This window comes from Salvelinus fontinalis, chromosome 5 (genome assembly GCF_029448725.1).
Source record: "Salvelinus fontinalis isolate EN_2023a chromosome 5, ASM2944872v1, whole genome shotgun sequence".
NCBI classification, from domain to species: Eukaryota; Metazoa; Chordata; class Actinopteri; order Salmoniformes; family Salmonidae; genus Salvelinus; species Salvelinus fontinalis.
The window spans coordinates 37,441,923-37,469,131 of record NC_074669.1 but is presented as its reverse complement, the minus strand read 5'-3'; the positions used below and the strand labels follow the sequence as shown (position 1 = coordinate 37,469,131).

Genomic DNA, 27,209 nt, shown 5'->3' with positions numbered 1-27,209 from the left:
TAGTTTGTGTTTTTACTTATCTGTTTGGTTTCTGAATTTTTAAGTGAAATTCTGAAAACAGAATTTCAGAAAAATCTGTCACGGACTTACTGCAATTGAATTGGCTACAATGGGAAATCATAGTAGTCAGAAACCACAGTCCCAGTTCTCCCTTCCACTGGCATACTGTTTTGTTCAGCTCATAACTGTTTTCCAGTTGTCACCTCTCCATGCTCTTACTGACACCTACCCATTAGCCCCCTCTCTTTCCATTTAATGTAACCAGCATCCCTACCTACAGAGTACTGACCGACACAGGACGTCCATAGACGTTGAAAAATAGTTGAAATTTGGTCAGTCCACCCTGGCCTTGATTTCAACGTCCACATACATTGTTTTTTAAATTCTGTCCGGACTGGCTTTAATTTCCACGTACAGAGATATACATTTTTTGTCCGGTCCAGACCGGCCTTGATTTGGCTCAAACATAGACATCTATGAATGGTTCAGATTTGGTCCAGTCGGGACCAGACCAAATCTGAACCAATCATAGACGTCTATGTTTCACAAGTTTGGAGAGCACACTAAAGTACAGTAAAGTTTAAAAAAGTTGAGTTGAGTATAGTTCAGTACAGTACAGAAAAGCACAGTAGAGTACAGTAGATTACAGTAAAACATGTTTTAGAGTACAGTACAGGATAGTACTGTAGAATAGAGTTGAGTACAGTTCACATTTGAGCACACTAGAGTTAAGTGCACTATAATGTACTGGATTGTGCTGTACAGTACTGAGCTCTACTGTACTGAGCTCTACTGTACTGAATTCTACTCTACTTTACTGTTCTATGCTCTGCTGCACTGTATTATACTCTACAGAGTTCTACTGGGCTGTACTTTGATGTCGAAACATATGATTGGTTCAGATTTGGTTGGGTCTGGACCAACAAAATGTGGTCTTGTTTGGGGGCGGAGCTCATTCAAATAATAGCCACTGTGTAGAATAACACACATATGCAAAGGAGGATATTTAATATTTCTATATTTTTGTACATACAGTATTTAGGATGCATCACCATGAAGAGAATAACAGGCATATCCATAATTATGCATTTCTGTGCAGCACAAATCAGGGACCCATGATGAAATTCCGTTACCGCAATTATGTTACCGGGGGTATAAATCCACGTAACTTTTTTTTCAAAGTCAAGGTGTCATGTCATAGCTGACACCCCATTCTTTCTGAAGGCATATTTGAATCTTAATTCGGAGCAGATATTTAACAGAGTTTTGGGGAAACGTGGTCACATACAAAACGGAGGGAATTGCCCTTGTACCATTTATCTTGGTTGAGGTCATAATGGGGCAAATCAAAACGAGACTTGTTTTTTATCCCCGTTTCTCCTCAAACGAGGCCCTCTGAACGACCAAGACCTCGGAATGAACTTTGAGAACTTCCTGGACTTGGTGCTTTGACTAGTGTTGATGTTAGGCCTTGTCATCAGACCATGAACTTCAAAAAGACCGTCTGGTCCAAGAGGCATAGTATTGTACGCCCATCATCATCTCCGCCACACCATCCAGTCAGACTCCAGGTTACATTAGAGAAACATTAAACCAATGATGTTCTCTATGCTCGACATTTCAACTCTTTAGAAGTGTATTATAATTGCCTTATAATGGTCTCTGTTCAGTAGAACCGAAAGTAATGCCAAACATAGGGACCATCCATCAAAACTGCTTCTAGCTGCCAGTCCAAAGGAGAAAAGGAATAACAGAGGAGAATATGGCAAGATGGAGGGAGGGGTGGAATATAAAGCAGAGAGATGACAGAGCCAGACATCTTCGGGCAAAACTGAAGGGGTTGGGTCAGGGACAGTTCAAACCAAGTACCTAACCCTAAAGTACACACAAAGCACAATAGAAGTGAAAATGTCATCAAATAGAGAGAGACTTAAGAAATGGAGAGAGAAGGAAATAGAGATAGAGAATATCTAACAGCTCAGACAGAGTAAATATCTCTGAGCTCTGTCCATTAATGATATATAGTCATCTCTACTGACTGTAATATTTAATCCATAATTAGTGTCCTGCATTGCGCTGGTTCCCAACACATTGAGCTAAAGGAGAGATATAACCCTCTGCATGAGAACCAATTACACTATATCCGCATCACCCCTCTATCTACAGTCAAAGCTGGCTTTAAACCATCCTGGCGTTGTTTGAATCTTGTGTGACCCTCATTCCATCCAACCAACCAATTGCAAGTAAACATGTGGAAAGAGAAAGAAAGTCAAGCGTATCTATCCAAGCCTCAGATGGTAAATACAGGTATTATCAGCTGCTGTGTGCCTGTGGAAATACACCACTTATCTCTGTTTACAATCACTCCCTCCGTCTCCACTTCAAAGAGACACAGCCTTGTGAGAGCTGATTACAGGAATATCAGACCTGATGATGATGACTCTCCTGCCTGAGCATGATCAGAATCACACACTGCTTCTGGAGAACTGAGGGACGTATAGAAAGAGGAGAAGGGGTTTGAAGATGTCATTATACTGTACGTACACAAAAAGATTGTCGGGAAAACGTCCCCGGCTTACTGCTCAGTTAATAATGGGTCCTTGGGGAAGGGAAACATAGTATGCATGCACACAAAGGTGCACTCATCACACTCGCAAACACACACACACACACACAGTGAACCGACATACTAAAACAGGAAAAAGGCAATGAAGGGAAATTCAAAGAGTAGGGGGAAAATGTCTACTCCCATATTACAACCATGCTGTGAATGAGAACCATGGCAGAAGAGAGGATAGAGAGCAGAAAAGGCTCAGCAGCAGCAAAACACTGACCTTCAAACTAAGTTAGAGGCTGTAGTGCAACAAAACACCTTCTGCCATGATGCATCGTCTGTGTTTATGCTTTTCCGCTCCCCTACACAAGTTACACTGACTCGACAGAACTATAACTGCCGTAGCATGGGAGCTTTGAGCTCTCTACTTAGGCAACAAGTCTCCTGAGTACAGTACATACACTATAAACAGGCTATCGGCTATGGTGCATACCAAAAGGAAAGGGATTTCAGAAACACCAAAGAAACAACATTTTAGGCTCCCGGCCGTGATCTGTAGAGCTGGCATAGCTTCCATGGATTTTTTACACAATATTCTGGAATATCGGAATAATTTCCCCCTGACTTCCTCTTGTCACAGTTTTAGAGACTCAAACTAATATTTTGAAGATGACACGAATAAAGCCAGAAGTACATGGTGATATAAGATGTGCTTTGAAAAGGTGGGAGGTAAAAGGGGTAAGGCTGAGGAATGAGGCTCAAAGGTAGACAAGAAACATCACAGCAACTGTGGCAACATTATTATTCTTTTTAAATTAAATTGAACCTTTAACTAGGCAAGTCAGTTAAGAACAAATTCTTATTTACAATGACAACCTACCACGGCCAAACCCAGACGATGCTGGGCCAATTGTGCACCACCATATGAAACTCCGAATAACGGCCGGATGTGATGCAGCCTGGATTCAAACCAGGTACTGCAGTGACACCTCGTGCACTGAGATGCAGTGTCTTAGACCACTGCACTGAGATGCAGTGTCTTTTCCACTCGGGAGCCCAACATAGCTTAGTCGTTCCACGAAAATAGTACCTTTTGCGTCCCTTTGATATTTTAAGTAGTTGTACACCAGTATGGAATTTTAAAAGCCTGTTATATTAAATGAAGTGCCCTTTAATAGAGACCACATGGCAAACTCAAATCTGAATTGTAATATGAATAAACACTGTGCACCCTCTGTGACTTGCCCCTGTGCACCCTCTGTAACGTTTAGAAAGATTTACTTAACCTCAACATTTCTCCAAGTTTTTTCCATCATTGTACAACCCTAGTTATTTATTGCTTGACAAAGTCATGTCTGAAGATGATTTTTTTATTTCTGTTACGAATCCCGCCGAGGATGGTGCCTCTTCCCGTTCGGGCGGCGCTCGGCAGTCGTCGTCTCCGGCCTACTAGCTGCCACCGATCCCCCTTTCTGTTTTCATTTAGGTTTGTCTAATTGGTTACACCTGTTTTGTGTTTAGGGTTAGTGTGATATTTAAACCCAGTTGGCCCGCCGACTTTTGTGCGGGCTTGTTATTCTGTTTTTGTGGTGCTGATTTATATAGTGGATTCTGTCCTAATTTATGTTGGACTGTATTTTTTGACGCGCCCTTTGTTGTGTGGCGTAGCCGTCTCATAGATTATTTCTGGTTGAAATAATAATGTAATGGACACAATAGTCCAAATTGGTGAAGTGAATTGAAAAATATAAATTGTTTAAAAAAAAATACAAAAAAAAACTGAAAAAAACCCTGAAAAGTGGTGCGTGCATATGTATTCACCCCCTTTGCTATCAAGCCCCTAAATAAGATCTGGTGCAACCAATTACCTTCACATAATTAGTTAGATTGCACACAGGTGGACTTTATTTAAGTGTCACATGATCTCAGTATATATACACCTGTTCTGAAAGGCCCCAGAGTCTGCAACAATGCTAAGCAAGGGGCGCTCCTCACAGGTCAGAGACAAAGCTGTGGAGAAGTACAGATTAAGGTTGGGTTATAAAAAAATATCTGAAACTTTGAAAATCCCATGGAGCATCATTAAATCCATTATAAAAAAATGGAAAGAATATGGCACCACAAAAAACCTGACAAGAGAGGGCCGCCCACCAAAACTCACGAACCAGGCAAGGAGAGCATTTATCAGAGAGGCAACAAAGAGACCAAAGATAACCCTGAAGGAGCTGCAAAGCTCCACAGCGGAGATTGGAGTATATGTCCATAGGACCACTTTAAGCCGTACACTCCACAGAGTTGGGCTTTACGGAAGAATGGCCAGAAAAAAGCCATTGCTTAAAGAAAAAAATAAGCAAACATGTTTGGTGTTCACTCCCCAAAAATATGGAAGACGGTGCTCTGGTCAGATGAGACTAAAATTGAGCTTTTTGGCCATCAACAAAAGCGCTATGTCTGGCGGTAACCCAACACCTCTCATCCCCCCGAGAACACCATCCCCACAGTGAAGCATGGTGGTGGCAGCATCATGCTGTGGGGATGTTTTTCATCGGCAGGGACTGGGAAACTGGTCAGAATTGAAGGAATGATGGATGGAGCTAAATACAGGGAAATTCTTGAGGGAAACCTGTTTCAGTCTTCCAGAGATTTGAGACTGGGACAGAGGGTCACCTTCCATCAGGAAAATGACACTAAGCATACTGCTAAAGCAACACTTGAGTGGTTTAAGGGGAAACATTTAAATGTCTTGGAATGGCCTAGTCAAAGCCCAGACCTCAATCCAATTGAGAATCTGTGGTATGACTTATAGATTGCTGTACACCAGCGGAACCCATCCAACTTGAAGGAGCTGGAGCAGTTTTGCCTCGAAGAATGGGCAAAAATCCGAGTGGCTTTTTAGAGACATACCCCAAGAGACTTGCAGCTGTAATTGCTGCAAAAGGTGGCTCCACAAAGTATTGACTTTGGGGGGTGAATAGTTATGCACGCTCAGGTTCAGTTTTTTTGTTTCACAATAAAACATATTTTGCATCTTCAAAGTGGTAGGCATGTTGTGTGAATCAAATGATACAAACCCCCCAAAATCTATTTTAATTCCAGGTTGTAAGGCAACAAAATAGGAAAAATGCCAAGGGGGTTGAATACTTTCGCCAGCCACTGTAATAGGCACTCTTAATAGACACTTACTTTAGTCCTTTTTTAAATGTAACCTCTTGAGATGGGAAAACATGCTTTTATTAAGTTTAACCTGCACTTTATGACAGAATGTTAAAATTATGTGAAATCAAACTTGATATATTTTTTGGGGGCGGGGGGAGTTACACTTCTCAAAAGGCACCGAATTGGTGGAAGAACCCAACTGTCTGAGCCTTATTTGCAGAGGCATCATTCTTCCTTCCATTCAGCCGCTCTCACTCTGTCTTTTTGTGAGAGCAGAGCATGACCATTTCCATGGGAAGATGAAAGGGGACAGGAGATGAGGGATCCAAGAAGAAGTGTTTAACCTTGAGGGCACGAAGCAGGCAGACAGAGGTAAACTGCTGGCACAGGAGAATCATGACCTAGTTTAACCGTCTGATGTTGTACATATACCTGAATACCTGGAATGCTTAAAAGACCAGGGCTTCTTTTCTCCCTCGTTCTTCTCTTCCTCTCCATCTGTAAAATGACAGTCAAAATGCCCCTCTCTCCACCTATTAGTTTGGTTAGAAGTCAATACTACTACAGATCCAGCTAATAGCACTAGTGTCTGTTCATTCCCCAGCTAACAGCCTCTCTCCCTGTGCTTGAGTGGGGCTGAGAGTAGCCCTGGCCTTACCCTGGCTCCAGAGGTACATTTGTTTTAACAGCCCAGGCAATTAGCTAGCTCCTTATCTTGCTAATGGAAGAAGAAGTAACCATACAACTCCACTCTCTCCATACTCTGGTCTGTACTCTGCTATCCCCAGCCTAGCAACACGCTTGGCCTGTCTTTGACTGTCTGGTGGTGGATTGCTAATTTATGTGTCAAAAGGGCAATCTGCAGTTCAAACAATAATAACGTGGCACCCCGCCACTGTTTTGGTAGACAGCTGAGGACTGGGGCTGGGGGAAACGTAACCACTCTTAAATTCATAGCCAGAGCTATGGATGCAAGGACTGACCATCCATGAGATTAAATTGATCGTTTTAACCATGTTTTGATGCTGTACAGTGTTGGTTTACACACTTCAGACTAAAAAAACATTTATATTTTGGGTTCTGATGGGGTATGACAATTGAACTATGTTCTTCAGACATTCATAAGTTATATATTCTTCCAGAATCAATGGGTACAGTGGTTCGTACTTTAAAAGTTGCAGCGTACTGCAGCACAGCTTGCGTGGTGCCGCAGAATTCTATGGCATGTTATTTAACCTGTTGGGGATGGGGGCGCTGTTTAGACTATTTATGCTAATGTGGCTAATTTTTTAAACGGCTTCCCACAAAATCCTTGATCGTACAATATGCATATTATTATTATTATTGGATAGAAAACAGTCTATAGTTTCTATAGGAGTTGAAATTTTGTCTCTAAGTGGAACAGAGCCCATTCTACAGCAATTTCCCTGACATGGAGTCAGATTTGAGAAACGTTGGCCACTTTTCTGAAGTCATTTAAACGGGCACTGTCGTTGCTATGACTATACGGACACTTCTTACGTCTTCCCCTGGATGCCTTTACGTGATGACGATTCCAACGGGCTCGATTGCTCGTTCACAGGCACTACAAATGAAAAAAACCTTTAGCTAGCAAGTCTTTTCTTGCTGCGTAACGCGCGTGGAAGACACCGACCCTCTCCTGTTCCAAGCATTAGTTTAGCCTGTTATATTTCTCCGGTCATCTTTTCACTCGTTATAGGAGTTACAAACATCACAAAGTAGTTAATTTAAAGCGTTTTATAGCAATTTATATCCGTTTAGTGCGATTTTGGGACATTTATTTTTGCAACGATGTGAAAAGTTGGGAACGCTTTTCAGTTCATCCCGAACGTAGTTGACATTTCCACATGGCAAGAGGACAGCTTTCCACCAAAAGACGATTTCTCCCAAGAAAGGATCCTTTGCCCAAGATACTGATGGAAGAACAGCTCAAGGTAGGACATTTTTATTATGATAAATCGTGTTTCTGTCGAAACATTTTAGTGGCTTAGGACGCCATGTTTTTTGACGTAGCTTCGCTTGGCGCAAACTGTATTGAAAAGTAAGGATAAATTAAAAAATGTAATAACGCAATTGTATTAAGAATTAAATTGTCTATCAATCCCTGTCCACCCTATATTTTTTAGTCACGTTTATGAGTATTTATGTATAAGAGTAGATCACTGTCTAAGTGGCGCAAGGACGTTTTCTTTACCAGCTTGTCTACATTTCACATTGTCTAACCATGATTTTGGTGGCTAAATATAAACATTTTCGATCAAACTGTATATGCATGTTGTAATGTGATGTTACAGGAGTGTCATCGGAAGAATTCTGAGAAGGTTAGTGAAAAAATTAATATCTTTTGGCGATGTTGACTTTTATCGCTCACTTTGGCTAGAATCAATGCTGGGCTGCTATGTGCTATGTGCTACGCTAATATAACGATTTATTGTGTTTTCGCTGTAAGACACTTAGAAAATCTGAAATATTGTCTGTATTCACAGGATCTGTGTCTTTCGATTCGTGTATGCTGTGTATTTTTACGAAATGTTTGATGATTAGTAGTTAGGTAAACACGTTGCTCATTGTAATTATTCTAGTCCATTTGTGATGGTGGGTGCAATTGTAAACTATGCCATATACCTGAAATATGCACTTTTTTCTAACAAAACCTATCCCATACCATAAATATGTTATCAGACTGTCATCTAATGAGTTTTTTTGTTGGTTAGGGGCTATAAATATCTTAGTTTAGCCGAATTGGTGATGGCTACTGGTGTTGGTGGACAAATAAAAGATGGTGGAATATGCTAATGTGTTTTTAGGTAATAGATGTACATCTTTACATATTGTGTCTTCCCTGTAAAACATTTTAAAAATCGGAAATGTTGACTGGATTCATAAGATCTGTGTCTTTCATTAGCTGTATTGGACTTTAATGTGTGAAAGTTAAATATTTTAAAAAAATATTTTTTTTGAATTTCGCGGCACTGGTTTTTCAGTGGGGGGGGGGGGGGTGTGCCGCTAGCGCCACGCTGATCCTAGACAGGTTAAGTGCCAACCACTGGTACCATTAATGCTAGTTAGTGCTAGTTTGACCACCAGAGGGCATCTTTGAGAAGCATTTGATAGCCTTCAAAAGTGGCTGTACTAGAGAATAAAAAAAAAAATTGTAAGAACATAGTATATGGGACTGATTTTAAGAAATGTTGCTTAATTAATTAGATTCATATTATGGTGTGTCTATTCCAAGAAAAACGAAAAACCCTCTGGGTTTCCGTTAGGATGGAACGGAAAATATGGCGTTGTACAACGTGACGGTTGAGAGTAGGCTACAGTACTTGGCTATTTAGATAAAGAATCCCTGTGTTGTGCGGGCACGTGGGAGACCAGGGTTCAATTCCCCAACGGGAAGGAAGGAGTAGGCTGTCCTTGTAAATAATAATTTGTTCTTAACTGACTTGCCTAGTTATATAAAAGGTTACACAAAGAGCATAACATTTCTAATTGTAGTCTAACCAATTCCCAAATGGAGATTCAGTGAAAATAAAAAATCGCATTGATTTATCAGGACCAGTCCCCATGCTTGTCTCAGAGCAGGGTGAAACATTGCTGAAATAGTTGTAGGCTATTGCTTCAAATCCTATTGCTTCTAACTTCAATATGCTATTTAAATAAATAAGACCTACACCACTTTTAACATCACATTACTCGACACTAGTGAGACTCATGTCGCCTACGGTAAGCCTACAGTATATCGAAAAATATGACGTGACTCTCGGCCAATAATTACATATAGAGGATTGGAGGACTCTAAATTGAAACCAAAAGCCGCCTCATGAGTCTCCCGGTGGCGGCCGGCAATGGTATCTGTATCAACGCATTTTGCATTGTGATGTGGTGACTTAGACAGCTGCGCCACTGGGGAGGCCCCATCCACAAAGTGTCAAAATACAGAGAGGTGTTGGTAAAGGTATATTGTCCTGCTAATAGCCCATAATGGGCTACTATAATACTGTACATGGGGTCCAGGTCAGGTAACAACAGCTTTAATAAGTAATGCTGAAGTCATGCACAGTTATCAGTTTATATTTAGGTTTATGTCGCCCATTCATTGTCAGTTAGAGACACAGTGGGACCCAAAAGCATAATCAGTGTTCTAACTCCCCCTTGCGCTGGTCTGGAGCAATGAAGTGGTGACGCAGTGTACCATACTAAACCCCAAATTACCTCTAAGAACCGCAGCATAATCGCAAAACTTTTAGTGGAACAACCACTGTATATAACATTAATATAAAAGTAAAAAAATGGATGTTGCAAACTCAGATTGTCTTTTGATTCATTCCCATTTAGGAAAAGTGAAATGACTTTCCATCGATCACTTAATAAATTAACTGTGTATAGCTGTACCAAGGGGAAATTGGTCCTAGAAGCGAAGCAGGTGCCATCCAACTGGGCTGTTGGACTCGGTAAGATCATGAGTGAGGGGAAAAGAGGACAGATTGGCCTCACTGTGGAAATATGAAGAAATGGGCCAGGCGGCACACCTTGGCTTGAAATACACATTTCCTGCTGGACAAGAATCTATTTCACCAGCCAGGCAGTCAGTGTATATGGGACATCAAAGTTAGTTGCAGCATTTAGTCGCTGTGTTTATCTTCCCCGAAAAGGACAGTTTTGAGACAAATAATCTGTTAAATTATCTTTACGTGTTCCTCAAATTGGATGAATTAAACTAATCAAACGGCTGTGAGAAGAGAATATATATATATATATCGAGGAGTCTTCACAGGACATGTAAAATGCACAGACGAGTGTAGGACATAAAAATGAGGGCATAAATGCGTGTCATTTTATAGGGGCTCATAAATAGCAAGAAGAAGAGGATACTGAGAGAAAGCAGGTTTCGGCTGGATGGGGGATTTTTTCAAATGTATTTTTAAACATAAAACCTCATCCCGAACCACTGCGCACACAGATCCGAGAGCGTCCAGATTTACATTCCAAGTCTCTCCCTTGTGTTTATAATCTTCGTGGAAAATGGAGAGGTGGCTGGAAAGCCACAATAGCAGCAGAAATGTCCCAAAACGGCACACAAAGGAAGAGTGTTTCATCTGCATCTGGCATGGTGCTGGGGTCCAGGTTTAGATGGTAACATGTGTCTATTCATACACACAAAATAATAGGCGGCCATCTTTGATACACATGGGAGGTAAGGGTAAGGATGCCAACCCTACTGGGGAGGCATGTGTTTCAGAATCATTCCAGAGTGTAATTGAGTGCCAAACATCTCCATTAAAACAGAGCTGTCACGAGATCAAGATAGATGCTACACAGAAAGAGGCTGCTGCTCACTACCTGCATTTCAACTGAATTGTGAAATAACACACAGGTTACGTGGCGCCTGGAAACAGGTTCACAACTAGTTTTCTTTTGGGAGGGAAAACAAAACACAGCCATTTTGCAAGGACATCTGTTTTTATTGTTGACAAGATAATTCACCTGCATGGATGTTGGATCCAGCTAAGCAATACCAAGGCCAATCAGTCATCCAGGAAAATGACTTTACTGGCAGTGCTTGGTTATACTCCCACCTGCCTGCCTCCCTCCCTAGCTCAGAAGTGCATTTCTCTCCCTCGCGCCATCACCGCTCAGCCACTGTAGCTAAACGTGTCTCTCTCTCCTACATAACTGCATATACACATCGTAATGGCCCATTGAGAACAGACAGCTACCAGGGTTCTCACACTCAGCTCTCACTGATGCTAAGTTCCATTAGTGTGCGAACATTCATTCCGATTTTAGAACTGCAATATCACCTAGTAGTATAGGTCGTTATCAATAAAACGTCACAATCAGATGGAGGGCGTACAATTTGCCTGCTGGGGGGCGAGGAGACCCCAGCTCCGTTAAAACCATTGACAACTGCGCGCCGTTCTCAAGGGATCCTTCAATAAATGTTATAACTATTTGGTTGTAATATCATCACCTCTTGAAGAGCATAGTCAGAATTACAAATGTCCAATGTTTTCACGTTTTATTGATAATGATCTATACATGAACCCAGTAGATGTAACCAAACAGGAATAGAACACTGGAACACTGTAATAATAGTCTTCATTCCTAGCTAGTCTCTGAGGAGGATCTCTGCCTGGGCTGTAGGCCTAGTTATCCTTTTGTTTTATTCATGCCTGTTTGGCACATTATTTGGAAAAGCCATGTAGATTTGTATTACCTGATCTCCCAATCGGACTGCAGCCCTATTCATCACTTTAACACACACAACCCCTGGCCCTGGTAATGGACTTTGAAATCCAAAGTGAAAAATCTAAAGCTACACAAATAAACCTCTAATACTACAGAGATGAGGTACATTAACATATTGCCTTTGCTATTGTCGTTGTTATTTGGAAAGCCTGTGGATCTGCCCAGTGTTTTTTTTTATGGCTCCAAAGATGATTGTGTAAATATGGTGATATTGCAATGGTCATCATAACAGGTACATACCTATATATTTTTTTACAATATGAGCGTCACAACATTTCAGACGTTATTGGGAATTCATTCTCCATTCATTTCTCTGAAAATACTTTTCATTTGTATGTAGAGTTGTCTAGTGTGTCATATTTTAAAGTAAAATACCTTATCACATCATGATGACACTGACAATAGTAACGGTGATGTTATATATCTTTTTAATACTGAGCCACACTATGTGGCAGTAGTTTGTTAAGAGATGCTAATTGGTGCTGATCCCAGGTTCGTGCTTTGAACGTAGAACGATGAAATGTGTCAGACAGACCCACTTTGCTTTCCTCGACAACAACAACGCTGGCGAACTTATATTTTCTTGCTATGCAACTACTGTGTAAAAAAAAAGGTGCCATGTAAAGTGTGTAGAATGTACATGTAACGAAAAAGAAAAAGAAAAAGCTGTGAAAACAAATCTTTTTTTTGTTCTCCAAAGATGGGGACAAGAAAAAACTAAAACTAAAAACAATTGGTAAAGCAGAGCAGGGTGTGTGAGCCAGGCGAGTGTTCTGCCAGAGTCTCAAGACACACACACACACACACACACACCCCTCCACCCCTCCACATTGAGTACACATATTTTAAAAAATGAGCAACACACCCCTTCCAACAAGAGATGAATAAGATCCATAGAAAAGGAGAACACAGACCGTATAAAGCTGTGAAAACTCTTTACAAATCTGAATATAGGCCTAGTGCAGAAGTGAACTCCTTATATACCATTGAATCCCTCATAAACAAGAAATAAGAGATAAAAAGAGAAGGAGCGAGAAAGCCCCGGTGTTAAATGAAAAAAACATTGTCTACCTGGGGGAAAGAGAGATGAGTATAATGGGCCTAAAAAGTTATGGGAAAACTCCTCTTGGCCTCTTCATCTTGACATAAAAAAAATGTATACATTAGGCCAAGTTTTTTTCTTCTTAAATGTAACCTTTATTTAACTAGGCAAGTCAGTTAAGAACAAATTCTTATTTACAATGACAGCCTACCAAGGAACAGTGGGTTAACTGCCTTGTTCAGGGGCAGAACGACCGAGTTTTGCCTTGTCAGCTCAGGGATTCGATCCAGCAACTGACTGCTCATTTTGCTAGGGCTGCAGCATCGATCCCAGTGACTAAACCCATCAGCCTGCTGCTGCTATTGATCACATGGAGAGGGGGGAGATAGACACGGACCGTTATATAGAAAGACATTTAGAGAGAAGTGGAGAGAAACAGAGGCAGCTATTGAGGAAGACAGGCAGGGGAAGGAGAAGGGACTAAGGAGGCTGACATTTTAAACAGTAAGTAGAGTGCCTTCAGAAAGTATTCACACCCCTTGGCTTTTTTTCACATTTTGTTATGTTATAGCCTGATTTTAAAATGGATTACATTGATATTTTTGGCACTGGCCTATACACAATAACCCATGATGTCAAAGTGGAATTATGTTTTTAGAAATGTTAAAAAAATGAATAAAAAATGTGTCAATGAGTATTCAACCCTTTCGTTATGGCAAGATTAAATTAGTTAAGGAATAAACATGTGCTTAACAAGTCACATAATAGGTTGTATGGACTGATTTTTTTTAATGAATACCTGATCTCTGTACCCCACACATACAATTATCTGTAAGGTCCCTCAGTCGAGCAGTGAATTTCAAACGCAGATTCAACCACAAATACCAGGGAGGTTTTCCAATGCCTCACAAAGAAGGGCACCTATTGATAGATGGGTAAAAATAACAAATCCGACATTTAATATACCTTTGTGCATGGTGGAGTTATTAATTGCCCTTTGGATGGTGTATCAATACACCCAATCGCTACAAAGATACAGGTGTCCTTCCTAAATCAGTTGCCGGATAGGAAGGAAACCGCTCAGGGATTTTACCATGAGGCCAATGGTGACTTTAAAACAATTACAGTTTGATGGCTGTGACAGGAGAAAACTGAGGATGGATCAACAACATTGTAATACTCCACAATACTAACCTAATTGACAGAATGAAAATAAGGAAGCCTGTACAGAATAAAAATATTCCAAAACATGCATCCTGTTTGCAATAAGACACTAAAGTAAAATTGCAAAAAATGTGGCAAAGAAATTAACTGTATGTCCTGAATACAAAGCGTTATGTTGTGGGACAAATCCATGGTGGTGGCTGCATCATGTTATGGGTATGCTTGTCATTGGCAAAGACTAGCGAGTTTTTGGGGATAAAAATAAACGGAATAGAGCTTAGCATAGGCAAAATCCAGGAGGAAAACCTGGTTCAGTCTGCTTTCCAACAGACACAAGGAGACAAATTCATGTTTCAGCAGGACAATAACCTAAAACAATATACAATACAAATATACACTGGAGTTGCTTACCAAGAGGACACTGAATGTTCTTGAGTGGCCTAGTTAAAATTTTGACTTAAATCGGCTTGAAAATCTATGGAAAGTTTTGAAAATGGATGGCTAGCAATGATCAACAACGAACTTGACAGAGCTTGAAGAATAAACTTTTTTAAATTTTTATAATGTGCAAATATTGTACAACCCAGGTGTGCAAAGCTCTTAGAGACTTACCCAGAAAGACTCCCAGCTGTAATCCCTGCCAAAGGTGATCATAACATGTATTGACTAAGGGGGAATAGTTATGTAATTAAGATACAGTATATTAGTGTTATACTTGTAATATATTTTTATAACACAACAAAATGTGGAAAAAGTGAAGACTTTCTGAAGTCACTTATTATTTTTATAAAAATGTTATACAAAAACAACAAGTGGAAGTATTAATGGTATAATAAGATATTTTACATTACTATTAACAACGCAAATTGTTTATAATAATTACAAGAAGAAGAAGAATTTGTTGCATTTACTGCTAAAATTGACTATATGTGACCGGCAAGATATTTTATGTTAAAGAAATTTTGCGACTCCGGGAAATGGTGGTCCTAATATTGTTTATAATAATAGGCATTTCAACTGTTACATTTACTGATAAAATGGACTCTAAATTTGTCCACCAAGATATTTTATGCTAAAAATTCAAGAGCATTTGACGGTGATTTGGTGGTCCTCGGAACGGAAAATGTTGGGAACCGCTGCTTTAGACAGTGAGGTCTGTTTTGTGTGTGGTGTGTGTGTGTGTGTGTGTCAGGGGAATGTTTAGCTGCACCAGAGGGTGATAGGGTGTTCTGCCTCTGTGGCCAGACGGCATTCCAGGTCAACTCAAAAATATCTGAAGGTTAAACTTATATAGAGAACAAGACACGCACACAAAGTCAAAGAACATTAATAACACACTTCATAAAGATTCTCAGGTTAGCAGGTGGAAGTTACTGGTTCCTGGGCCAGTCTGGTTCCTGTCTAATAGCTTCCTCCAACATCTTAAAATGAAACATCCCTTTATATGCAGATCTCTCTGTGTCTGAGTGTGCTTATCTCCAGCAGGCAGTGTGTGGTATATGCTTACCCCATTACCTTCACAATGAACCCTGATTAGTCTGCCTGGCTCCTCTCCTCCTCCTCCTCTCCTCTACACCTGCAAGTAATTATCATACAGCCAACAGGGATTCATCAACCACTGTCATAATTGCAGTGCAGTGGTTGCATTTATCTTGCTAGCGAACTCACTAACCTACAGTACCAGTCAAAAGTTTGGACACACCTACTCATTCAAGGTGTTTTCTTTATGTTTTGCTATTTTCTACGTTGTAGAATAATAGTGAAGACATCAAATATATGAAATAACACATATGGAATCATGTATTAACCAAAAAAGTGTTAAACAAATCAAAATAGATGTTATATTTGAGATTCTTCGAAGTAGCCAGCCTTTGCCTTGATGACAACTTTGCACACTCTTGGAATTCTCTCAACCAGCTTCATCAATTTGGACACATCAGACCATAGGACCGATTTCCAATGGTCTAATTTCCATTGCTCGTGCAAGTCAAGCAAGTCTCTTCTTGTTATTGGTGTCCTTTGGTAGTGGTTTCTTTGCAGCAATTCGACTATGAAGGCCTGATTCACGCAGTCTCCTCTGAACAGTTGATGTTGAGATGTGTCTGTTACTTGAACTTTGTGAAGCATTTATTTGGGCTGCAATTTCTGAGGCTGATAATGCTAATGAACTTATCATCTGCAGCAGAGGTAACTCTGTTTCTTCCTTTCCTGTGGCGGTCCTCATGAGAGCCAGTTTCATCATAGTGCTTGATGGCTTTTGCGACTGCACTTGCAGAAACTTTCAAAGTTCTTTACATTTTTCGGATTGACTGACCTTCATGTCTTAATGTATTGATGGACTGTCGTTTCTCTTTGCTTATTTGAGCTGTTCTTGTTCTTTAATATGGACTTGGTCTTATACCAAATAGGGCTATCTTCTGTATACCACCCCTACCTTGTCACAACACAACTAATTGGCTCAATTGCATTAAGAAGGAAAGAAATTCCACAAATTAACTTTTAACAAGGTTAACTGAAATGCATTCCAGGTGACTACCTCCTGAAGCTGGTTGAGAGAATGCCAAGAGTGTGCAAAGCTTTCATCAAGGCAAAGGGTACGCTACTTTGAAGAATCTCAAATATAACACCTAATTTGATTTGTTTAAAAAAAATTGGTTTCTACATGTGTTATTTCGTAGTGTTGATGTCTTCACTATTATTCTACAATGTAGAAAATAGTAAAAATAAAGAAAAACCCTGCAATGAGTAGGTGTATCCAAACTTTTGACTGGTACTGTACAACACCCAAATGGGATGGCTAGTTGTCAAGCTCGAGCATGCGCTGGTAAAATAGCGATTAGCAAAGTCCTATCTATCTCTCAGCATACCAGTTTCAGTTTCACAAAACACACTGTTGTTATCGTTGTGATATTGACCTGATTTTAATTGACTGTGACTGGAGGTGTGGGAATTGGCTGTTTTTTTATGTTCAAGAGGGAAACCGGGAGAATGAGTGAAGGAACGCGGCTCGTGAAAAATTAATAATTCAGAGACCGCTAATCTTGTTATCTGTAATTCTTTGAGCGCCCCATAATTCCATCAAAGAATGTGCCTCACCACTGGGACTCTAGAACTTAATCCATTCTTATTCCACTTCTCTCCCTCCCAAGCACATCGGAGGATGGGAGAGTGTTTTGGAACACCAAGTACTGTACCGTACACATCAGACGTGTGAGCCTTCTTATGCCTGCTTGTCAACACTACGCAGGCTTCACTGACCCAGGTTATTTCGACAAAAGAAATGTTGCAAAAAGCAACAGCATTGCGACGTGTAACGGAAACTTTTGTATGTATTTGACAGGGCTGGATTTCAAACTTTCTTTATTGCGACAACTTATTATGTCTTTTTTATTCTTATAAATCATGATTCATTTTGAAAGTATGCGGGGCACGTTATGTCATCGAGTAACTATAAAGCTCCGCTCAACATTTAATTCTAAATGCCTACTGCTTGCTAAACCTATTTGTCATGCCTGAATTGCTTCGCCTTGCTTTTCTAGTTGGCTGGGTGCAAGTTTCACCATTCAGTTACTTCAGATCTACAGGAGTGCAAGTTTCACCATAGCACCTTCCGTGGCAATATGTTAGCTCATGATAATTATTAGACAATATTAGTAAATTCTTGCATTCTATCCATGCTGGCTTTTGCAGGCTACCTGAGACAAGAAACAGGTAGTTTGGAGGGTATACAGGCTATTGCTAATTTATGAATGTGCAATTTGCCTATATGGATAATAGAAACACCATTTTTATACGACAGGTTTTGGTGTGATGTCATTACACCCAGCTGTTTTTATCAGTTCAATGGAAACACACCGTAGCAGGCAATTGTCGCATCTATTTTCTATGAACACTTTCTAAATGTCAACAAAAATCACTGGACAAGTTAATGGAAACTTAAACAGTGATAGAAGTGTTGTTTGGGCACTACGACTCCCTCTGCAAACTAAGCCCTCCGTGTTCCTCTCGCAAAACCTCTGCGCCCCATGGTACACAGTGTCCAGCATACGTAATGCGCCACAGGGGCATACATGTACAAGATATCACCATAATCAATTACAGGCACAAATGTAGGGGAAACGTACCTCTTTCTTGCTTCAAAAGAAAAACATGACTTTTTACGAAAATTTGAGCTTTAGCTTTTTCATAAGACCTTCGATGTGGGGTTTAAAGGTGAGACACTCATCTAGCAAGAAACCCAAGTACTTGTAAGTTTCTACTCTTTCTATTTGCTTGTTCTGCATAGTGACTATACGTGGAAGAGTCTGAGGTTTTATCTTCGATTTCAGGAAAACCATCAACCATTTGTCTTTTCAGCATTTAAAAAGCAACTTCAGCTGACAGAGCTGAGTCTGGACAACAGTAAAAGCAGACTGGAGTTCTTCACAGGCCTTCAATAAATAACTGCGTCATCCGCATAAAAATGTTAACTAGCATTCGACACATTTCTACCAACATTATTAATATAGGTAGTAAACAGCAGTGGTCCAAGAACAGAGCCCTGTGGCACCCCCTTCTGGACAGCTAACATATCAGATGAATTGCAATCAAACTGGGCACACTGAGTTCTATCTGACAGGTAGTGTTTGAACCATGAGGCTGCATGATCAGATAAAATAACCAGTGACAAAAGCCCAAAGACCAAAACTACTGCAGCTCGATATCTCACGTATCCCATTCAGTCCCGGCAGATTCTTCGTTCTACACGCAGAATATGCCCTCGGGAGATTACACTACACTGCACTAGCCCACACCACACCACACAACACCACACTACACTACAGCAATCCTAACAGGCCAAACACACAGAGCTAAAACAGAGCTCCCCAGTACTGTAAAAACCTTAATCAAAGCCTGCCAAATAGAAGATAAGCGTTGTGTTTGCTTGCTCACACGGAGTCAGGATACAGTTAGACCAGAGCTTGTCCTCTTTGTGAGGAGTGTTGCGTTTGATCAACTGGATGCTGAATAAAACATCCGAACAAATCCAGCTGCCTGCGAGTCTTGACACGTATACTCAGACACACATTCACACTCAGACAAGCGCGCACACACAAACATACCTAATCTTTCTCAAAAACACATACACATCATCTTCGCAAACACAAATGCCACTGTGCATTCATTTCAGAAGAACCAACACCTGAATTTGGTTAGGGACTACTTCAGTGAGAGAAACATTGCGACACAATTACGCTAACGCAGTTTAGCATCTTTGAGGCAGGCTGTGCCTCTGGAGCACATTGGAACAACTTGGAACACCCAAAGGCTGTGTCACAACATGTTCACTTCTCAGGACTCTGGTCTGGTGGAAGTGCAGAAATACTCTCTTTTATCTTTCTCTGCAGTAAAGCTGTAACACATGCGGCAGACAGAAGGCCCAATTCGCACATTGGTCCATGTTGACTCATATTATAACAGGGTCGTTCCAATTGATTACAATCACATTTTCACAGCTCCCCTTTTGATTTGAACTACACTTTCCATACATACAGTTGAAGTCGGAAGTTTACATAAACTTAGGTTGCAGTCATTAAAACTCGTTTTTCAACCACTCCGCAAATTTCTTGTTAACAAACTATAGTTTTGGCAAGTTTTGGCAAGTCAGTTAGGACATCTACTTTGTGCATGACACAAGTAATTTTTCCAACAATTGTTTACAGACAGATTATTTAACTTATAACTCACTGCATCACAATTCCAGTCTGTCAGAAGTTTACATACACTAAGTTGACTGTGACTTTAAACAGCTTGGAAAATTCCAGAAAATGTTGTCATGGCTTTAAAAGCTTCTGATAGGCTAATTGATATCATTTGAGTCAATTGGAGGTGTACCTGTGGATGTATTTCAAGGCCTACCTTCAAGCTCAGTGCCTCTTTGCTTGACATCATGGGAAAATCAAAAGAAATCAGCCAAGTCCTCAGAAAAAAATTGTAGACCTCCACAAGTCTGGTTCATCCTTGGGAGCAATTTCCAAACACCTGAAAGTACCACGTTCATCTGCGCAAACAATAGTACGCAAGTATAAACACCATGGGACCACACAGCCGCCATACCGCTCAGGAATGAGCCGTGTTCTGTCTACTAAGAGATGAACGTACTTTGGTATAGTGCAAATCAATACAAGAACAACAGCAAAGGGCCTTGTGAAGATGCTGGAGAAACAGGTACAAAAGTATCTATATCCACAGTAAAACGAATCCAATATCGACATAACCTGAAAGGCCGCTCAGCAAGGAAGAAGCCACTGCTCCAAAACCGCCATAAAAAATGCCAGCCTACGGTTTGCAAATGCACATGAGGACAAACATCGCACTTCTTGGAGAAATGTCCTCTGGTCTGATGAAACAAAAATAGAACTGTTAGGCCATAATGACCATCATTATGTTTGGAGGAAAAAGGAAGAGGCTTGCAAGCCGAAGAACACCATCCTAACCATGAAGAACGGGGCAGTTGTGGGAGTGCTTTGCTGCATTATGAGGAAGGACAATTATGTGGATATATTGAAGCAACATCTCAAGACATCAGTCAGGAAGTTAAAGCTTGGTCGCAAATGGGTCTACCAAATGGACAATGACCCCAAGCATACTTCCAAAGTTGTGGCAAAATGGCTTAAGGACAACAAAGTCAAGGTATTGGAGTGGCCATCACAAAGCCCTGACTTCAATCCTATACAAACTTTGTGGGCAGATCTGAAAAAGTGTGTGCGCGCAAGGAGGCCTACAAGCCTGACTCAGTTACACCAGCTCTGTCAGGAGGAATGGGCCAACATTCACCCAACTTATTGTGGGAAGCTTGTGGAAAGCTACCCTAAACATTTGACCCAAGTTAAACAATTTAAAGGCAACGCTACCAAATACTAATTGAGTGTATGGAAACTTCTGACCCACTGGGAATGTGATGAAAGAAATAAAGCTGAAATAAATAATTCTCTCTACTATTATTCTGACATTTCACATTCTTAAAATAAAGTGGTGATCCTAACTGACCTAAAACAGGGAATTTTTACTTGGATTAAATGTCAGGAATTGTGAAAAACTGAGTTTAAACGTATTTGGCTAAGGTGTATGTAAACTTCCAACTTCAACTGTGTTTGGTAGAAAATGATCTGTGCTACACCAAATAGTACCTGTCCTGTAACAGCTAATGGAGCATCACATTAGCCCATTAAAATATTCTAGCTAAATTCAGTACAGTAGAGTATACTACAGTAGAGTATATTACATTATACTGTACTCTCGTGTGTTCTACTGTACTGAACTCTACCATACTGAACTATACTCTACTCTACTTGTCTTTACTGTACTGTATTGTACTGTACTGTGATTTAGTAACAGAGTGACGCGTTTTAATAACTTAATAGTTAATTTAAAAAAATGTATCAGTGAACTTTCATAATCCTTTCACCTCATGAGGGAGAGAAACTACAAAATATATTGAAGATATAATAATATTTCTTGAACATATAGAAGGAAAATAATTTCTGCAAGATAAATATAATTTTTGATATTAGTTGGCAGGGGCCTTTACTTCAACATTATTGTGTTAATGTGTATTGATGTATGGGCTCCCAAGTGGTGCAGCGGTCTAAGGCACTGCATCTCAGTGCAAGAGGCATCACTACAATACCTGGTTTGAATCCAGGCTGCATCACATCCGGCCGTAATTGGGAGTCCCATAGGGCGGCGCACAATTGTCCCAGGGTCATCCGGATTTGGCCTGGGTAGGCTGTCATTGTAAATAAGAATCTGTTCTTAACTGACTTGCCTAGTTAAATAAAGGTTACATTTTTTTAAATGTAATGTATTTCTAATACTGTAAGACTTTTGCTAGTAGGTCTCACAAGCATTTTTCTACACTCGCATAACATCTGCTAACCATGTGTATGTGACCAATAAAATTTGATTTGATTTTGAACTCCCTTTTCCAGCTCTGTGAGGGCATTTCCATTGAAAAGAAAACATAAGCACCAACATGTGAAGTTCATACATAGAAACATATCAATTTGGATGTCAAATGAAAGCTAAGAGTCTATATTCTAGGGAAATTATGTCAGATACATTTTTCAACCATTTTCCTTAAAAATTAGGCAAAAGATTTTGATTTCTGGATAAACAGATGGAAAAGGGGTCTTAGAAAACGTCTACCAGAGAAAGTCTTAAACGGTATCAGAAATAAAGCAAAACACAAAGTTGATGTAAAGACCCATGCCAGTTAATCTCAACACTTACTGTATATTTAGTTTTGGTGAAATTGTTTACCTTCTGTAAATTTAAGAAATATTGCCTTGTGCCTTGAATTCCGTTAGCAAAAACCCACATACTGTATCTTTAATATATTTTCTAATTTCTCTCCCTCATGAGGGAGGATTGTGACAGTTCACAGAAGTAACAAGTAATGGTAGACCTACCAATTAGTTGTAGTGATTTTCCTGATAAAAATTTTGTTCATTAATTATTAAGTGATTACAACACGTACCAAACAAATCTGTCATGGAATTACTGCAACTGAATTGGCTACAATGGAAAATCATTATGGTCAAAAACCCCAGTTGGGTCACCTGCTACAGTACTTCCACTGGCATACTGTTATGTTCAGCAACCCCTCCTCCTCTCTCCCCCACTCTCACTCTCCAGTTTATGTCACCTCTACCAGTTCTTATTGACACCTACCCATGAGCCCCCTCTCTTTTAATTTACTGTAATCAGCAGCCTCACCTACTTAGCACCGACCGACTGACACTGGACGTCGATGGACATTGGAAAGTTGTTGAAAGTTGGTCTGTCCCCTCTGGCCTTGATGTTAACATCCACAGACGGACCAGATTGGACCAAATCTGAACCTATCATAGACATTTGTTTCACACGTTTGGATAGCACAGTATACTACAGTACAGTACAGTGAGTAGAGTACAGTACAGTACAGTAATATACAGTGAGTAGAGCACAGTAGAGTACAGTCCAATACAATACAGTAGTACAGTACAGTAAACACAAGTATAGTACAGTATATTTTTGTGTACTCTACTGAACTCTATTCCGCTGTGTAGTATTGTACTGCATTGTACTCTACTGTGCTATGCTGCGTTGTGATGTCCAAACATGAGGAGAATGACATTCATAAACTAGACTTATGCATTTCTTTGTAGAACAGATCAGGGACCCATGACGTAATTCCATCACCGTAATTCTGTTACCTGGTGTAAATCCACTTCACTTACTGTAGTTCAATAACCAAAATAGATTTTTTTCAAACTCAAGTTCGATCTCATAGCTAACACCCCATTATTTCTGCAGACAACAAGTGGTTGCATAAAAACCTGAGAGATTTTACAGTAATTCCGTTACCAACGTTTGTATCTGCAGTTTTTGTAAAAATGTCCTGTGAAAATTGTTAAAAGCAGTCCTTATGCATAGAGTTGTATGATTTGTTAAACTTTAAAACCAATGGTTTTTGTTTGGCATACATTTAATGTAAAAAAGAACTGAGTCAAAGCGTAGTTCTGTTAATGTGGAATTGCCCATGACCAGAAATCAAAGCCTTTGCTTATTTGTAATTTCTAGGATGTAAAAAGGTTGAAAAATATATATATATGCCTTAATTTCTCAAAAATATAGGCTGTTAGCTTTCATTTGACACAAAATTTGATATACTCCTATAAACTTCATATTTTGGTGCTCATGGGTTCTTTTACATGGAAATGACTTCTTGCAAAATGGGTCAACTTTATGCACCTCTATCTCCTGAATGTTTTGGTATTCAGGTCCAAAAAGTCACTGTCTGACCTCTTCTACCATGGGCAAACATGTATGGAAGATTTTGTTCAAATCAAAAGGGGTTCAGTCAGAAACTGATTGAAATCATATGGAACGACCCTGCTGTGTCTCAATTGATGGTGGGCACAACACATACACTTCAGATTAGGTAATGAGGGTTTAACCAACAACATATGCACACACAAAAAAAACGCTGGAGTCTAAACATTTTTTAAATAATTAACGTTAGAGGTAAGTAAAATTATAATAATCAAGAAATTATTAAATAGTTTGACAACCCTGTTTGTAAGCTTTTTCATGATGTCAAACTCAACCTTTGATATTTTCCAGTGATGAAGACATGGATGTCTCATGTTATGATTGGGTATGCAAAATGGGTCAACTTTGAGCACCTCCAACAACAAAAAGATGCTTTCTGACCACCTCTACCGTGGGAAAATCTGTATGGAAAGTTTTGTTCAAAATCAAAAGGGGTGTGGTCAAAAAGTGATTAAAATCAAATGGAATGACCCAACAGACAGGCTGCCATTTAGTCAGTGTTACTGTACACATCTAGTCCAGCATCAGAATAAAACCCTAGCGGAATAGATTACCAGACCAACAGTAAAGCAAAGCACCATTAAATTGCATTTAACAGTTCATAACAAACATTTACCAGTCTCCATGTTTCTGAATGGAGTGGTCTTGGCAAGCCTTAGCCCCAGTCCCAACACTCACCTCCTGCTGCAGTGGCCCCTGGAGGCTGGGGCCCGGGCCCGACGCTGCTCTGTGTTCCTCCAGGGGTTGGGGGTACGGGCCTGGGCCAGGGCTTGGCCACAGGCAGCCCCTGCCTCACCACCCCTGCATACTCCACAAACGTGCCAGGAAAGTCGCCCTTCTCCTTGGTCCGCTCGTTGGTGCCATGCAGCCATCCCCTGGGGCTGCGCTCGTCCCCTTCCTGGTAGTCCTTTAGGGAGGCTTTCAGGACCGTCAGGACGTCCCCCGGCTGGAGGCTGATGTCATCACCACGTTCCCGTTTGTACTCGAAGAGCGCACAGTACTGGAAACTGCTGTCAGAGGCTGTCATGGCCACAGTCACAGGCTCATAGATGGGTCCTCAGGTAGGCTCCAACTGAGATCTCCTGTGCCACTCACTCACGTCGACTGTTTTTACCTTACAAACTTCAATCGAATGCCTCAGCGAGGCCTAATACTTTAGCACTCCCCTCTGTAGTCTAGTAATTTAGAAGCCCTTGGGTTGATGAGAGGATCAAAGAGTCAACATTGGAAGGATCCCTTCAGCATCAGGGTGAGAAACTGCACCATACACTGAGAAGAAACCAGACAGTCGTCCTTGGTTAGGTCCACCTCTAAAGCTCCACCCCTCTGTCTAATAGTGTCAGCACGATGAACACACAACACGCGAATCTGGCTCCCTCCTGTACCTGAATAATATTAATCCACTGCAGAGCTGACAGGCCGAGGCATCCAGTCCAGCATACTCTCAGCCAGCCCTCTCTCTCCCAGCCAGCCCTACCTGGAAACGTCATCAAAGTTACATGATCATTAGACTCATTATTATGACATTAAATATGTTGATATAATGATCAAACATATAGTACTATTATCATTATGTCATTATTTGAATCACTATTGTAGGAAGCAATATGAGGATGATTTATAGTAAAACTAATACAGAATGTAGGCCTACAGATAAGAAAAATCGAACATTATTTCAATATATGGATTCCATAGTATCTGTCTAATATTGTACATTACATTTCATATAACAATATAAAATGAAGGCATGGAAACATATCACTTACAAAACGTGATTTAGCGAATAGGAACTTCAGAGCAGCATGCTAAAACTCGAGTGGTAGCCTACTCTGCGAAAATGCAGAACAAACTTGCCTCTCTTTCGATGCTCTTGCCTTCTATTTGTTATCCAATTTGTGCGACTTGTTTATTAAAATACAGAATATAAAAGCAGACGTCCATATGGTCCGATATAATGACGCTTGCCTGGTCCAGACCTCGAGCCAGACTTACGGAGTAGAACAGCGCGTGCTGATGTCAGAGACCACACCCCCGGCGTCTGCAAATTATTCTAGTAGAGAACGCACACTACTGCAGTAGACGATATACCACATGACCAGGTTCACTGCTCATAATAGAAACCCTAATTATTATTGTTTACCGTTACCGTTATAGTCTACTCACGTGCGCAATGAGTAGAGGGTTCAATTCGAGACGGGCAGTCAGTGTAGCAGCTAGGCTAGGATAGTATTTCATGGAGCTCCGTCAGAATGATGATACATTATTTAACACTTGTTTTACCTGAACTGCGCACCTCTTGAAAAAATATATAAATCTCACATGAATTGCATTTAGAGGGGAAATAATGATGATATTGCGGATGGTAGGGCAGCAGTGCTGCTATCCTAATTTCTTCCCAGCAGGACCGTTATCTAACCGTTCCATTGCCAGGGGTAATCTGCGACGTAATGGGTGCACATTTTCAGTGTCTGTGTAGTTTATTTGTGAATATCATTTGTGTGGAAGAAAGATTTACACAATGTCAGCAACAGGCAGCAGCCACTAGTTACGTTTCAGCCCACTGATAGACGAGTTTATCAAATCATCAGATCAAAGTGAAGGAGATAAAAAAGCCCGGTCAGGTAGCATAATTAAAAGAGCAGGTAGATATGGTGCCTCATTTATAAACGTTGTGTATAGAATATACCACAACTTTTGTGCGCCAGTTTTACCTCAAAAGTTTGTATTTTGTGACCTGGGCCCCATTTATAACACTACATATATTCTAAATTATTGTGCCATTTCTGAAAATAATACAAACGCACGTTTCCCCTTGTAAATCAGACCTGTCATAAAAATGCAGTGTGAACAAGCATTATAACTTCATGGAAGTTTCTAAAAGAGAAAGCAATGGAAAATTGTATCACATTTCTCTAGAGGTGTGGGCAGAAAAGGAATAGATTCCTATGTCTAATTATTCCAAAATAAAACACATAGATTTTCATTCTTCTCACTAATTGCAAATGGCTGCATCTTGTTATTGTGTTTGATGAATAAGAGTGTCATCATATCCCCTATTTGCATAAAATATCTACTTGCCTGCTTGCAAAACAATACTTCAACCACTAGAAATTCTGCGTATGCATGGTCTAAAGTTTGCATGGAGGAAAAACATTCTCATGCCAAGTT

At 40.3% G+C, this 27,209-nt stretch overlaps 1 protein-coding gene across 1 annotated transcript in view; it reads right to left on the bottom strand.

Moving 5' to 3' along the window:
- Positions 1-26,284, bottom strand: part of LOC129855545 (phosphatidylinositol 3-kinase regulatory subunit gamma) — a 329,335-nt gene extending 303,051 nt beyond the window's left edge. Inside the window, exons 1-2 of the mRNA XM_055923320.1 lie at positions 25,808-26,284; positions 24,720-25,518 (exon numbers count right to left, since the gene is read on the bottom strand). Of these exons, the coding sequence (XP_055779295.1) occupies positions 24,720-25,068 (349 nt within the window). The 5' untranslated portion in view covers positions 25,069-25,518; positions 25,808-26,284. The remainder of the gene's footprint in view (positions 1-24,719; positions 25,519-25,807) is intronic.
- Between the last annotated feature and the right edge of the window lie 925 nt (positions 26,285-27,209).